General features: G+C 44.5%; 1 protein-coding gene across 2 annotated transcripts in view; it reads left to right on the forward strand.

Moving 5' to 3' along the window:
* The window catches only part of LOC139241001 (signal-transducing adaptor protein 1-like), a 112,460-nt gene that overhangs the window by 11,029 nt on the left and 85,574 nt on the right, over window positions 1–15,857 (forward strand). For both annotated transcript variants that reach the window (XM_070869711.1, XM_070869769.1), the window contains exon 2: window positions 11,966–12,037. In XM_070869711.1, the coding sequence (XP_070725812.1) occupies window positions 11,966–12,037 (72 nt within the window). The remainder of the gene's footprint in view (window positions 1–11,965; window positions 12,038–15,857) is intronic.

Consider the following 15,857-nt stretch of genomic DNA (forward strand, 5'->3'; position numbering starts at 1 on the left):
TTCATCAGCACAGTGCCTGGGTGCTCACTGTGGAGTTCCCTGATGAATGCCTCCCTGTCCTTCTGGGGCATAACTACCCGGCTGCCCCATGGTAGGCAGTCGGCTTGGATGGAGAGCTCATCCATCCGTCTGTGGAACGGTCTGACCTCCTCAGGGCATGCGCCGTGTGCGGGCGCCCAATCGCCAGTCAGGACACATTTCTTAATCAGGGATAGGAGGGGATCTCTGTTTGTCCAGATTTTGATCGTGGGCTGTGATGGGGGAGCCTGCGCTGTCAAAGGCATCGACAGCCATGACCATCTCGGCGCTTTGCTCCGCTGCCCCCTCAGTGGTGGCCAGTGGAAACCTGCTGAGTGCATCAGCGCAATTTTCAGTGCCGGGCTGGTGCCGGATGGAGTAGTCATAAGCAGCCAGCGTGAGAGCCCATCGCTGTATGCGAGCTGATGCGTTGGCATTGACAGCCTTGCTGTCTGACAACAGGAATGTTAATGGCTTGTGGTCTGTCTCTAATTCAAACTTCATACCAAAGAGTTACTGATGCATTTTTTTTACGCCATAGACACATGCAAACGCTTCCTTCTCGACCATCCCATATCCCCGTTCTGCTTGAGAGCGACATGGAGGCATAAGCCACAGGTTGTAGTTGACCCTCAGCATTGCCCTGCTGCAATCCGCACCCGACCTCATAGGACGATGCATCACATGTCAGAATCAATTTTTTACAGGGGTTGTACAGGGTCAAGAACTTGTTTGAACAAAGCAGGTTTCGCGCCTGATCAAAAGCCCGTTCCTGACAGTCCCCCCAAAACCAATCGCAACCCTTACGCAGGCGCACATGTAACGGCTTCAACAACGTGCTCAGGTTCGGCAGAAAGTTCCCGAAATAGTTCAACAGTCCCAGGAATGAACGCAACTCCTATGTGTTGCAGGGCCTGGATGCTTGTCGAATCGCCTCTGTTTTGGTTTCGGTGGGCCGAATCCCATCTGCAGCAACCCTCCTGCCCAGAAACTCAACCTCAGGAGCTAAGAACACACATTTAGAACAAATCGTTCCAGGAATGGATTTGAGCAGGCTTTCCATGTTTCGTTGAAAAATCGCGGCCACTGATCAAATGCCAAACGGGCACCTGTTATAAACGAACAGTCCCTTGTGCGTGGTGATGGTGGTCAGTAGTTTAGATTCGTCGGCCAATTCCTGGGTCACATAGGCTGAAGTGAGGTCCAACTTGGTAAACAGCTTGCCTCCTGTCAGCGTGACGAAGAGGTCCTCTGCTCTCGGGAGCGGGTATTGATCTTGTAGGGACACCCGATTGATGGTGGCCTTGTAGTCACCACAGATCCTGACAGAGCCATCCGCTTTTAGGACAGGAACGATGGTGCTCGCCCAGTCGCTGAATTCAACAGGTGAGATGATGCCCTCTCTCAACAGCCGGTCCAATTCGCTCTCGATCTTTTCCCGCATCACATACGGCACCGCTCTGGCTTTGTGGTGCACTGGCCTGGCATCCGGGGTGATGTGTATCACTACTTTAGTGCCTTTGAAAGTCCCGACGCCAGGTTGGAATAGTGAATCGAATTGTTGTAGGACTTGTGAGCACGAACTTCGCTCCACAGATGACATTATGTAAACATCCCCCCATTTCCAGTTCATCTTGGCTAATCAACTCCTCCCCAACAGTGCGGGACCGTTGCCCGGGACAATCCAGAGCGGCAGCCATTTCACTAACCCATTGTATGTGACAGCCAACATTGCACTGCCTAGCACCGGAATGATTTATTTAGTGTAAGTCCGTAATTGTGTCTCAATACGTGCTAATTTGGGTCTACTGGTGTTAAGTGGCCATAGCTTCTCAAATTGCTGAATGCCCATAAGTGACTGGCTGGCCCCAGTGTCCAGCTCCATGCGTACTGCGATACCGTTTAATAAAACCTTCATCATCATTGGTGGCGTTTTGGTGTATGAACTGTGAATATTCACCACATGGACCCGCTGAACCTTGGCATGCATCGATTTGCCCCAAAAGTCATCCTGCCTCAAAGAACCCTCTTCTGGTCCATCCGCCTCATATTTTAGTCTGGTTGCAGACTTCTTACACATTTGAGCTAAGTGGCCACTAAGATTGCAGTTCCTGCAGACAAACTGTTGAAATCTGCAAGATCTAGCTGAGTGTTTTCCCCCACACCTCCAGCATGAGTTAAAGTTTCCATTGTTGGGAACAAAGGGACTATGGCCAGGCATTCCGCGCTGACTCTTAAGTACCCTATTAGTGGGTGTCAATGGCCCCATCCCGGGCCGCATTGTCCACTGTGATGGCATGAATGTCCGTTCAGCCTGCCATTGTCTCTGTTGAAGTCCTACTCTGGGGTCTATTGCTGCCTGGGGAATGTCGGACTGCCCCTGCCTGCCTGCGGGGCTCTGAGTCGCATTGATGATGTTGACTCCCTGATCCATCGCCGCGTTAGAGGCAGAATTGCGCGCATATATTATTTTTGTCTCTTCCTCCCCCGCCATGAAGGTTTGAGCTATCAACGCCGCCGCTTCCAAGGTCAAATCCTTGGTCTCCATTAATTTGCGGAAAATTCCTGCATGACCGATGCCCGCGATAAAGAAGTCCCTTAGCATCTCCCCCCTGCAGGCATCTGTGAACTTACAGAGGCTGGCCAAACGCCGGAGGTCCGCTACAAAGTCCAGTATGCTCTGTCCTTCACGACATCGGTGGGTGTAGAATCTGTGTCGGGCCATATGTATGCTACTTGCCGGTTTGAGGTGCTCCCCGATCAATTTGCTAAGTTCTTCAAAGGTTTTGTCTGCTGGCTTTTCGAGTGCTAGTAAGTCCTTCATGAGCGCGTAAGTCTTTGGTCCGTAGCTGGTCAAAAGATGAGCCCTTCGCTTGTCGGCCACTGCATCCCCCAGCCATTCTTTCATAACGAAGCTTTGCTGAAGCCTCTCGACAAAATCGTCCCAGTCTTCCCCAACACAATACCATTCCTCTGTGTTACCGGTGACCATTCTCGTGGTCGTGAATTCCCGTTTCTCGTCGCCAATGTAAAGTCCTTACTCTACAGTATGAAACCACACGAGGCACATTCTGGGGACAAGGTCACTCTGTGACCTTAACTCTTTATTCACAGGACTCCAAAGACACTGACCCTGCATGGGACCTCCCTTTTTATACCTGTGTGATCAGGTAAGGAGTGTCTCCCACAAGTTCACCCCTTGTGGTCAAGGTGTGCATCTAGGTTGAGTGTATACAGTAATACAGTGGTGTTACATTGTGGTTACATACATGACACTTACAACTTGAACAAGATGAAGAGTCCAAGTCATGCTTGACTATAAATACTCATTTAGGCCTATGTCAATTTAATAGGCTACCATTTGGAGTGTCTTCCAACCCCGCCATATTTCAAGGGGTGATGAACCAGATTTTGCAAGGTATTGAAGGGGTAGTATGTTATTTAGATGACATACTAATTTCAGCACCAAATAGGCAAATTCATAATAACATATTGAATGAAGTCCTCAAACGGCTAGAGAAGGACAGCGTATGAGTGACTGCTTGCAAGCGTAAGTTATTTCAAAACTCAGTGGAGTACTTAGGGTACAGAGTAGACAAAGATGGTTTACATCCAACCAAGGGAAAGCTGGATGCAATCAGAAATGCACCCACTCCCAAGAATGTCACTGAACTCGATCATTTTTGGGACTTTTGAACTATTATGGGAAGTTCCTACCAAATGTGGCTACAGTATTACATCCATTGAATGAACTACTGAAAAAACAGGTCCATTGGAACTGGTCAAAAGAATGCGATACAGCATTCAAGGAGTGTAAAAGCCAATTGGTAGAGAGCACCATGTTAGTTCACTATGACGTATCTAAGGAGATCAAGCTAGCATGTGATGCCTCTCCATATGGAGTTGGAGCAGTGATCTACATAGTGGGGAGGCCAGACCAGTTGCTTTTGCTTCACATACTCTCAGTGCCAGTGAGCATAATTATGCGCAAATCAAAAGGGAAGCTTTGGCATAAATTTTTGGTGTCAAGAAGTTCCACAAATACTTGTTTACCATCGTTATGGACCATAAGCCCCTGACAGCAATCCTCCATCCAAAGTCCGCAGTTCCAACATTAGTTGCAGCCCGAAAGCAAAGATGGGCTTTGATTTTGTCAGCATATACATATAAAGAATAGACGATCAGCTAATCACAGTTATGCTGATGCTATGTTTAGATTGCCTTCCCCATCACGAGTTACATCCGATAGGGAAGAAGTGTTCTATTTTACATACATTGATGAACTACCAGTCACAGCTGAAGTGATTGGTAGAGCAACCAAAATGTGTTATGTCAAAGGTATATGATTACATCACAAATGGCTGGCCAAACCAAATAGCAGACAAAGATATTCATCCATTCTTCATTTGTAGGAATGAATTATCAGTCGATAAAGATTGTATCATGTGGGCTGCAAGAGTGGTTATACCAAATAAATTCAGGTCCAAATTATTAAGCGATCTTCAAGACCAGCACCTGGAAATGTGTTTGATCAAAAGTTTTGCACGCAGTTACTTATGTTGGCCAGGTCTAGATAAAGGTATAAAGTACATCATCAGTCAGTGTTCGACATGTCAATTGGTAAGCAAGAAACTACCATCAGTACCATTACAGCCATGGAAATGGCCTCCCAGGGTGTGGCAAAGGTTACATATCAATTTTGTTGAGCTAGAAGGACAACAATTGTTTAATGTGATTGATAGCCATTCGAAGTGGGTCGAGGTGTTTCCAATGCGGAAAATAACAACAAGTAAAACATTAGACATTTTGTGAAGATTATTTTCTTCATTTGGCCTCCCAGAAGAAATTGTTTCTGACAATGGCCCACAATTTTGTTCAGAAGAATTTGCATAGTTCACGAGCAAAAAAGAGTATAGGACAATCGGATAACCTAACTGAAATTTTTGGAGGTGGATGATTCAGCCATCTGATAGAGAGACTTTGAGAGCTTCTCTTTTGATTAACAGCTAAAAATCCAAGGTAAATTACAAGCACACTTGGCTAAACTGCCAGAGTGCAGATGGCCATGCCTATGGGAACAATAGGGCACTTGAGGGAGTTTCGACGTGACCGTGAAAGTTTTGGAGCGTATGTGGAGCGGCTAGAAATGTTTTTCACCGCAAATAGTATCATTGAAGTCTCCGATGATGAAAACCATAACCGGGTGCTGTTGAAAAGAAAATAGGCTATTTTCTTATCTGAAGCAGGGCCAGAAGTGCATGAAACCCTGGAAAATTTGCTTGTGCCTGTCAAGCCAAAGGACACATCACTTAAGCAGACAGTACTACAGTCCCGAGCCCCTGGAAATTGCTGAAAGTTATCGTTTCAGAATATGAGATCAGTTAACCAACGAAAGTATCAGTGAGTACATTATAGCAATAAAAAAGCTATCTATTCACTGTCATTTCAGAAACTTTCAGGACCGAGCATTGCGTGACCGCTTTGTTTGTGGGATGAAAAATGATGCGATCAGAGAAAGTTATTGACAACTTCTAACTTGACTTTTGATTTAGCTTGTCAGAAAGCTATGTCAATGGACATGGCCGACCGATATTCCTGAGAATTTTGTACCATTTCCAGTCATCAGACAACTGAGGTGAATCGCCTGCAGGTTAAAAGTAAAAGGCAGTTTTGCATGCAGTTACTTATGTTGGCCAGGTCTAGATAAAGGTATAGAGTGCATTGTCAGTCAGTGTACGACATATCAATTGGTAAGCAAGAAACTACCATCAGTACCATTACAGCCATGGAAATATCCTCCCAGGGTGTGGCAAAGGTTACATATCGATTTTTTTGACCTAGAAGGACAACAATTGTTTGTTATGATTGATAGCCATTCGAAGTGGGTCGAGGTGTTTCCAATGTGGAAAATAACAATTAAAACATTAGACATTTTGCGAAGATTATTTTCTTCATTTGACCTCCCAGAAGAAATTGTTTCTGGTAATGGACCACAATTTTGTTCAGAAGAATTTGCATAGTTCACGAGCAAAAATGTGAAACATACCAAGGTTTCACCGTACCACTCTGCTTCAAATGCTGCAGCAGAGCGCACAGTACAAATTGTAAAATGTACCCTCATCAAACAGATGTTGGATCCAAATCCAAAGAAATGACAGTTGTCATTGGATCACAAATTGGCTAATTATGACAGAAAGAGAATCATGATAGAGATCGAGTAAAAGAGAGAAGTGTGAAATTAAATCAGAAGGTGAGAGTGAAGAACCATCACCATAAATGGTTAAAATGGTTACCAGGAAGAGTGGTGAAGATATGTGGTCCTCACACAAAGGTTAGGTTTGTTCACATTGATCATATTTTACCTACAGATGTGGAAGGAGTTGAAAGTTTGAATGATTCGATTATTTCCGCCATAATGGAGAATTAGAAGGCTGTTAAGTGCCTGAAAAAAGGGCACTGCGTAATCAAATGTTTAGGCCTTATTTTGTTTCATGTCAGTCCTGTGTCAGCTGTGGTTCAGTGGGTAGCACCCTCATGTCTAAGTCATAAGGTTGTGGGTACAAGTCCCACTCCAGGAACTTGAGTACATAAATCTAGGCTGACACTCCAGATGTGGAAGGAGTTGAAGATTGGAATGATTTGATAATTTATGACTCATCAGATAGTTTTGATACAAGTAAAGTACTAGTAGCATATCCTACATGAAATGTACTGCAAATAAGTCCAAGACAAAGTCAAAATTTAAATCTGAGTCCGAGTCAGGCAGACAAACAGTCTGAAGTTGTAAAGTGTTCAAATGAAAATTAAGGGCATCCCTTGGAGGAAAACTTTCCTCAGGATCAACCTAGAATGAGTTTAAGTTCAATACCATGTTTAGAAGGTTCTGTTCAAGAGCGAAGGTATCCTCTTCAAAACAGAAAACAAGTGGTTAAGCTTGATTTGTAAATATGGCAAAATAAGTCCCTATCTTTTGTTGTGTATAACCATGCAAGTTATGTATGATGATTGTTTGTTATAATTACTTCTTCATTAAGGAGGGAGGTGTAATAGATATAGCTCCATCCAGTGGACTATTGTGGCATTGCAGCCATTGCTGTTTACAACAATAAAGAGGAAACAAGTCATGTGACTGGGTTCCTGAAGTGATCAGCCATCTTAAGCCTGTGTTTGTTTGTGAGGTCATACTGAAAACATAACAGGTGCATACTGATCTCCCTGACGCTGCATACCATGAAATACTTTATTTAGGATGTGTCAAACACCCATCATCAACGTTTCCATTAATTACCATCCACTGTGCACTCCCATGCAACTTGATATATGAAGAACTCTTTTCCTATGCCTTCTTTTTTCATCAGTTCCTAATCTGCTGAAGCCCTGCAAATACTTCACTCATAGTCTGATTTCCGGTGAATTAGTGGACAATAATGGATATAATAAAAGCATGATCTAATTGAATGGCAGAGCAGGCTCAAGGGGCTGAATGGTCAACTCCTGCTTCTATGTTCCTATGTTCAAACTTATTGTGACAAGTTAACAGAAATTGTTCCACAGAATTTTTTTCTCCAAAATGCATATTATTAATAACATTTCAGATATGAAATATACAAATTGAGCCAAAATCCTTTTTTTCCAGAATGAATGTACAGGAGTTTGGAATTTAAATGGGAACTTGTACATAATTCCTTGGGGGTTAAATGTTAGGGCTGTGAGCAAAGCAGAGCCGACATCAATCGCAGTCAAACAATTCTGGGTTTAGAAGTTTAAGATGCGATCAGATAGATGTAAAAACTTCTAACAGAGCCTGAAAGTTTTTCAATAAACATAGAATATAGGAACAGGAGTAGGCCATTCAGCACCTCGGGCCTGTTGCGGCGTTGAATTAGATTAGGATGGATCTGTAATTCAACACCATTTACTCGCCTTAGCTCCATATCCCTGGATTCTCTTACCTAACAAAAATCCACTGATCTCAGTCTTTCAATTGATCCACAGCCTTTTGGGGGAGAACATTTGTGATTTCTACTGCTCTTAGTGTGTAAAATGATTCCTGATTTCACTCCAAATGGCCTAGCTTTACTTTTAAGATTTTGGGAGTGAAAGTCCGTTCCGCCTGTTTGTGGGCAGTAACATCTGGGAGGCAGGACATTTTGTGTCAGCCTTGGAAGCCCCTCCCCACTCGAAAAGTTCCGGTTACCGCCCCCGAAAGGATGTGGAGCGCAAAATGATGCACTCCACTTCCTTTCTGGGGCAGGATTGCGGCGGACGCATCGGGAGCAAGGCACAGCACCAAGCATTGGGCCACATAGTGCTACTGTGTAGGAGGGCCTCTTCCCTTCATTAAAGGGAAGGGCCCAAGCTGTAAACTCCACAGGGCTGAAAAGGGCCTCCATGGACCATCAGGGAGAAGGGATGCCGTGCCAACAGCCCGCGTTCAAGCAGAGTGCCAGGCTGAATGATCATGGCACGGACCCTGTGATTGAGGCGCCAATGGGGCACTGAAGAAAAATGGCAGATTTTATTTTAACATGGCCACCACCTCCCCTTTAATTATCGCCCCACGAGCGGCCTGCCGCCCAGTTCAAGTCCCCTGAATATGTCGTTGGCATTGCCCAGCGCAGCTTATGGGGCCGATACCCAATTTAGGGTAAGGGCGATAACGGGGCACTGTGCACAGTGATGACATCATCATTTTACGGCGCCATGGAGCGTGGCGCTATGGGTTACCGCCGCCGTTAAAACCCCGCAGAATTTAGCGGGAGTTGCTAGTGGTGCCGTGCCCAGGTGAAGAGTCCTGAATTTTTAGGCCTATGTTTCCTTGATTTTGATTCTTCCACCAGAGGAAATAGTTTCTCTGCATCTACCCTTTTAACTGAATCCTTTTAACAATATAAACACCTCAATCATATTATCCCTCAATCTTCCATACTCATAGAAACATAGAAACATAGAAAATAGGAGTATTAGTAGGCCATTCGGCCCTTCGAGTCTGCACCGCCATTCAATATGATCATGACTGATCATCTATTTCAACACCATATTCCCACTTTTTCCCCATACCCCTTGATGCCTTTTGTTTCTAGAAATCTATCGATCGCCCTCTTAAATATATTCAGTGACTTGGCCTCCACAGCCTTCTTTGGTAGAGAATTCCACAGGTTCACCAGCCTCTGAGTGAAAAAATTCCTCCTCGTCTCAGTCCTAAATTTTCTACACCGTATCCTGAGACTGTAATCCCTTGTTCTAGACTTCCCAGCCAATGGAAACATCCTCCCCACATCCAGTCTATCCAACACAGTCAGAATTTTATACATTTTAATGAGATCCCCTCTCATTCTTCCAAACTCTAGTCAATTCAGGCCCAGTCGACCCAATCTCTCCTCATACGACAGTCCTGCCATCCCAGGAATCAGACTGGTGAACCTTTGCTGCATTCCCTCTATGGCAAGTATATCTTTTCTTAGGTAAGGAGACCAAAACTGCATACAATACTCCGGGTGCAGTCTCACCAAGGCCCTGTATAACTGTAGTAAGACATCCTTGCTCCTGTACTCAAATTCTCTTGCAATGAAGCCCAACATACCATCTGCCTTCCTAACTGCTTGCTGCAGCTGCATGTTTGCTTTCAATGACTGGTGTACAAGGACACCCAGGTCCCTCTGTACATCGACACTTCCCAAGCCATCACCATTTAAATAATAGTTTGTCCTTAAGTTTTTCCTACTAAAGTGGATAACTTCACATTTATCCACGTTATACTGCATCTGCCATGTGTTTGCCCACTCACTCAACTTATCTAAATCGCCTTGTAGCATCTTTGCATCCTCCTCACAACTCACAATCCCACCTAGTTTTGTGTCGTCAGCAAACTTGAAAATATTACATTTGGTTCCCTCATCCAAATCATTTATATATATTGTGAATCGCTGGAGCCCAAGCACTGATCCCTGTGGTACCCCACTAGTCACTGCCCGCCACCCCGAAAAAGACCCGTTTATGCCTACTCTCTGTTTCCTGTTAGTTAACCAATTTTCAATCCATGCCAATACATTACCCCCAATCCCTATGTGCTTTAATTTTGCACACTAACCTCTTATGTGGGACTTTATCAAAGGCCTTCTGAAAATCCAAATACACTACATCCACTGGTTCTCCCTTATCTATTCTATTAGTTACATCCTCAAAAAACTCCAGGAGGTTGGTCAAACATGATTTTCCTTTCATAAATCCATGTTGACTTTGTTTCATCTCATTGATATTATCTAAGTGTGCCATTATCACATCCTTTATAATAGACTCCAGCATTTTCCCTATTACTGATGTTAGGCTAACCAGTCTGTAGTTCCCTGTTTTCTTTCTCCTTCCTTTTTTAAATAGTGGGGTTACATTTGCCACCCTCCAATCTGCAGGAACTGTTCCATAATCTATAGAATTTTGGAAGATGACAACCAATGCTTCTACTATTTCCATAGTTACCTCTTTTAGTACTGTGGGATGCAGATCATCAGGCCCTGGGGATTTATCTGCCTTCAGTCCCATTAGTTTCTCCAGAATTATTTTCTTATTAATAATCATTTCCTTTAATTCCTCTTGCTCACTAGACCCTTGGTGAAGACAGAACCGAAGTATTTATTTAATTGTTCTGCCATTTCCTTGTTCCCCGTTACAAATTCTCCCGTTTCTGCTTGTAAAGGACCTACATTTGCCTTCACGAATCTTTTTCTTTTTACGTACTTGTAGAAACTTTTGCAGTCGGTTTTTATGTTCCTTGCAAGTTTACTCTCATACTCTATTTTTCCCCTCTTAATCAATCTCTTGGTCCTTTTTTGCTGAATTCTAAACTGCTCCCAATCCTCAGGCTTGCTACTTTTTCTGGCAACTTTGTATAACTCCTCTTTGGATCTAATACTATCCTTAATTTCTTTTGTTAGCCATGGTTGGGCCACTTTTCCTTTTGTGTTTTTACGCCAAAAAGGAATGTATAACTGTTGCAATTCATGCATTCATTCCTTAAATATTTGCCGTTGCCTATCCAGCGTCATGCCTTTTAATGATTCTTCCCAATCTATCACAGCCAATTCATTCGTCATACCTTCGTAGTTTCCTTTGTTTAAATTTAGGACCCTCGTTTCGGATTGGACTACTTCACTTTCCATCTTAATAAGAAATTCATTCATGTTATGGTCACTCTTCTCTAAAGGCCCCCGCACAACAAGACTGTTAATTAATCCCTTTTCATTACACAATACCCAATCTAAGTTAGCCGGTTCCCAAGCAGACTCAAGGAAATACAAGCCAAGTTTATGCAGCTTGTTCTCATAATTTAACCCTCTAAGTCCCCATATAATTCTGGCAAATATATCCTTCCTGAGATGCGGTGGCCAAAACTGAATGGCTTGTCAGCTGTGGCTCATTGGGTAGCACTCTGGCCTCTCAGTCATGAAAGTTGTAGGTTCAAGTCCCTCTCCAGAGACTTGAGCACAAAAATCTAGGCTGACATTCTAGTGCAGTACGAAGGGAGTGCTGCACTGCCAAAGGTGCTGTATAGCGCTTTGGGACATCCTAAGGTCACAGAAGACACTATTTTAATGCAAGTTCTTTCTCAGTTAGCCTCCGCATGGAAGAGAAATATCATGTTCCTGTTACTGATTGTAATCTGGCTATGTTTTCTAGAAACTGCAGTTGTGTGGGTATCAGGTGGAAACAAGATTACATTTAGTTCCAATTCCTTGCCCCATCATCAAATAGCTGGACAATGGCTCACTGTGCAGACTCAGTTGGGAAATATATTGGGGCTTTCCGGCTCCAATGGATCTAGCAACCCAGCCTGAAGCAGCAGCTCCAGAAGAAAACAGTAAAACGCTACCAAATATAGTGAGTTAGCAGTGTTTTGTGAGGCCTTTTTTCTTTCCTCCCTTTGATATGTTTTCTTGTATCTACTTAACAGGACTTCCAAAGATACTGGTCAGAAGTACGAGGCTCTTCAATTTTCTTTTACTGTGATGAAAACGAAGTGGTGGTAAGGAAGCAGCTGACGCATACTGGGATCTTCTGGTTTGCAAATGTAGTCACTGTTGTAATGTAGGAAATGTGGCAGCCAATTTGCACACAAGTAAGCTTCCACAAACAGCAACGTGATAATGACCAGATAATCTATTTTTTTTGTTATGTTGATTGAGGGATAAATATTGGCCAGGACACCGGGGATAACTCCTCTGCTCTTCTTCGAAATAGTGCCATGGGATCTTTTACGTCCATTTGAGAGAGCAGACGGGGCCTCGATTTAACGTCTCATCTGAAAGATGGAGGTTACTGGCTCTTCGCATACATGTGGCAGGTCCTGATATCGGCCCACAGGGCAGGAGATTGTGAACTCCCACCTAATACAGGAGAATGGTTGACTTGGGAAAAGAATCATCCATCGAGGATGGCTTGGCTTCATGTACAAGTTGATTGAGTTCCCTCACACAGTCAGCTTCTGTAATTCGTGTATGTTACTGCTTAAACAAAAACAGTAAAACATCAACAGAAGTATAAAAACAAGCTAAAGGGCCCAAAATTCCACATTGCCTTTTTTGGCACTATTTCAGATTAACAGCCGATTTTTTAAGCCGAAGTAGCGGCAAAAAAAGTCCGAAGTTTCGCCATTTTTCTCTTTGAATTTGGTGCAGCTCAGAAAGACCTTCGCTTCTGTGGGTGGAGCTTAACTTCTGCACCAAAAAACTGAGGTCCAGTTCTGCGCATGTTCAAACATTTAGGTTTAGAAACATAGAAAATAGGTGCAGGAGTAGGCCATTCGGCTCTTCGAGTTTGCACCACCATTCAACATGATCATAGCTGATCATGCAACTTTAGTATCCCACGCCTGCCTTCTCTCCATACCCCCTGATCCCTTTAGCTGTAAGTGCCACATCTAACTCCCTTTTGAATATATCCAACGAACTGGACTCAACAACTTTCTGTGGTAGAGAATTCCACAGGTTCACAATTCTCTGGGTGAAAAAGTTTCTCCTCATCTTGGTCCTATATGGCTTACCCCTTATCCTTAGACTGTGACTCCTGGTTCTGGACTTCCCCAACATCGGGAACATTCTTCCTGCAATCAACCTGTCCAATCCCATCAGTTTTATATGCTTCGATGAGATCCCCCTCATTCTTCTAAATTCCAGTGAATAGAAGCCTAGTCGATCCAGTCTTTTTTCATATGTCAGTCCTGCCATTCTGGGAATCAGTCTGATGAACCTTCGCTGCACTCCCTCAATAGCAAGAATGTCCTTCCTCAGATTAGGAGACCAAAACTGCACACTATATTCAAGGTGTGGTCTCACCGAGGCCCTGTACAACTGCAGTAAGACCTCCCTGCTCCAATACTCAAATCCTCTTGCTATGAAAGCCAACATACCATTCGCTTTCTTTACTGCCTGCTGTACCTGTATACCTACTTTCAATAACTGATGCAGCATGACACCCAGGTCTCATTGCACCTCCCCTTTTACTAATCTGTCACCATTCAGATAATAATCTACCTTCCTGTTTTTGCCATCAAAGTGGATAACCTCACATTTATCCACATTATACTGCATCTGCCATGCATTTGCCCACTCACCTAACCTGTCCAAGTCACCCTGCAGCCTCCTAGCATCCTCTTCACAGCTCACAATGCCACCCAGCTTAATGTCATCTGCAAACTTGGAGATATTACACTCAATTCCGTCATCCAAATTGTTTATATATATTATAAATAGCTGGGGTCCCAGCACTGAACCTTGCGGCACCCCACTAGTCACTGCCTGCCATTCTGAAAAGGACCCGTTTATTCCCACTCTCTGCTTCCTGTCAGCCAACCAGTTCTCTATCCACGTCAATACATTACCCCCAATCCCATGTGCTTTAATTTTGCGCACTAATCTCTTATGTGGGACCTTGTCAAAAGCCTTTTGAAAGTCCAAATACACCACATCCATTGGTTTTCCCTTATCCACTCTACTGGTTATATCCTCAAAAAATTCCAGAAGATTTGTCAAGCATGATTTCCCTTTCATATATCCATGCTGACTTGGACCGATCCTGTCACTGCTTTCCAAATGCGTTGCTATTACATCTTTAATAATTGATTCCAAAATTTTCCCCACCTCCGATGTCAGGCTGGGCGGTCTCTAATTCCCTGTTTTCTCTCTCCCTCCTTTTTAAAAAAGTGGGGTTACATTAGCTACCCTCCAATCCATGGGAACTGATCAAGAGTCCATGGAATGTTGGAAAATGACTACCAATGCATCCACTATTTCCAGGGACACTTCCTTAAGTACTCTGGGATGCAGCCTATCAGGCCCTGGGGATTTATCAGCCTTCAATCCCATCAATTTTCCTAATACCATTTCCTGACTAATAAGGATTTCCCTCAGTTCCTTCTTCTCTCTGGACCCTCGGTCCCCTAGTATTTTCGGGAGGTTATTCGTGTCTTCCTTAGTGAAGACAGAACCAAAGTATTTGTTCAATTGGTCTGCCATTTCCTTGTTCCCCACTATAAATACACCTGATTCTGATTCTGACTGTAAGGGACCTACATTAGTCTTCACTAATCTTTTTCTCTTCACGTATCTATAGAAGCTTTTGCAGTCAGCTTTTATGTTCCCTGCAAGCTTCCTCTCATACTCTATTTCCCCCCTCCTAATTAAACCCTTTGTCCTCCTCTGCTGAATTCTAAATTTCTCCCAGTCCTCAGGTTTGCTGCTTTTTCTGGCCAATTTATATGCCTCTTCCTTGGATTTAACACTATCCCTAATTTCCCTTGTTAGCCACGGTTGAGCCACCTTCCTTGTTTTATTTTTACGTCAGACAGGGATGTTCAGCTGGTGTAGCTTAATCAGGGTAACGTGTAATTGTAGAGCTTTACTCTGTAGCTAACCCATTCTGATTTTTCCCATGCCGACCCGCTGAGATTTCCAGCATTTTCTGTTTTTATTCCATATTCCAGCATCCAGTATTTTGCTTTTGTGTCCGTGCTGTACCTGCTCTGGGAGTGTTTTGATGCTGAAACTCCCCGTCCCAGCTGACGGCTCACAAATGGCCCCCCACTGCTGCCCCTATCCCTGGCCGAATGCCCCCCGCTGCCACCCCTATCACTGGCCGAATGGCCCCCCCTGCCGCCTCTATCCCTGGCCGAATGCCCCCCCGTCGCCGCCCCTATCACTGGCCGAATGGCCCCCCCTGCCGCCTCTATCACTGGCCGAATGGCCCCCCTGCCATCCCTATCACTGGCCGAATGGCCCCCCTGCTGCCCCTATCACTGGCCGAATGCCCGCCCCCCCCACCGTTGCCGCCCCTCTCACCGGCCGAATGGCCCCCCCTGCCACCTCTATCCCTGGCCGAATGCCCCCCCCCCCCACCACCGTTGCCGCCCCTATCTCTGGCTGAATGGCCCCTGCTGCCACTCCTCTCCCCGAATTGGCTTCCAGCTCTCACCCGGGTTTCTTTGAAAGCCGAACGCCGAGCTCCTGTGTCCGGCCGAGGGAGCGATTCTGCTGGCCGGTGCTCCGACCCTGTGTGCCCCGAGCCTGATGAGCAGCGATTTGGTGGTTGAACTTCAACTCGCAATTTACTGCAATAAATAAAGTTTTTATTTTTCCTCCGCACAAACAAACATTTTTAATTTGTTTGGATATAATATAAGTCTTGTTCCCTCCCTTCAAAACCTGTAACTCTGCTCCGATAAACAAGATGGCGCCTGCAACGTCCATTTCTATCTGACTTCGACTTGGTAAAGTAAGGTTTTATAAAGCGGTCCCGACTGCCGTTTTATTAAAAAATCCTTATAGGCGAAACTCGCAAAATGGCCAAAA

Source organism: Pristiophorus japonicus, chromosome 1 (assembly GCF_044704955.1).
Source record: "Pristiophorus japonicus isolate sPriJap1 chromosome 1, sPriJap1.hap1, whole genome shotgun sequence".
NCBI lineage: Eukaryota > Metazoa > Chordata > Chondrichthyes > Pristiophoridae > Pristiophorus > Pristiophorus japonicus.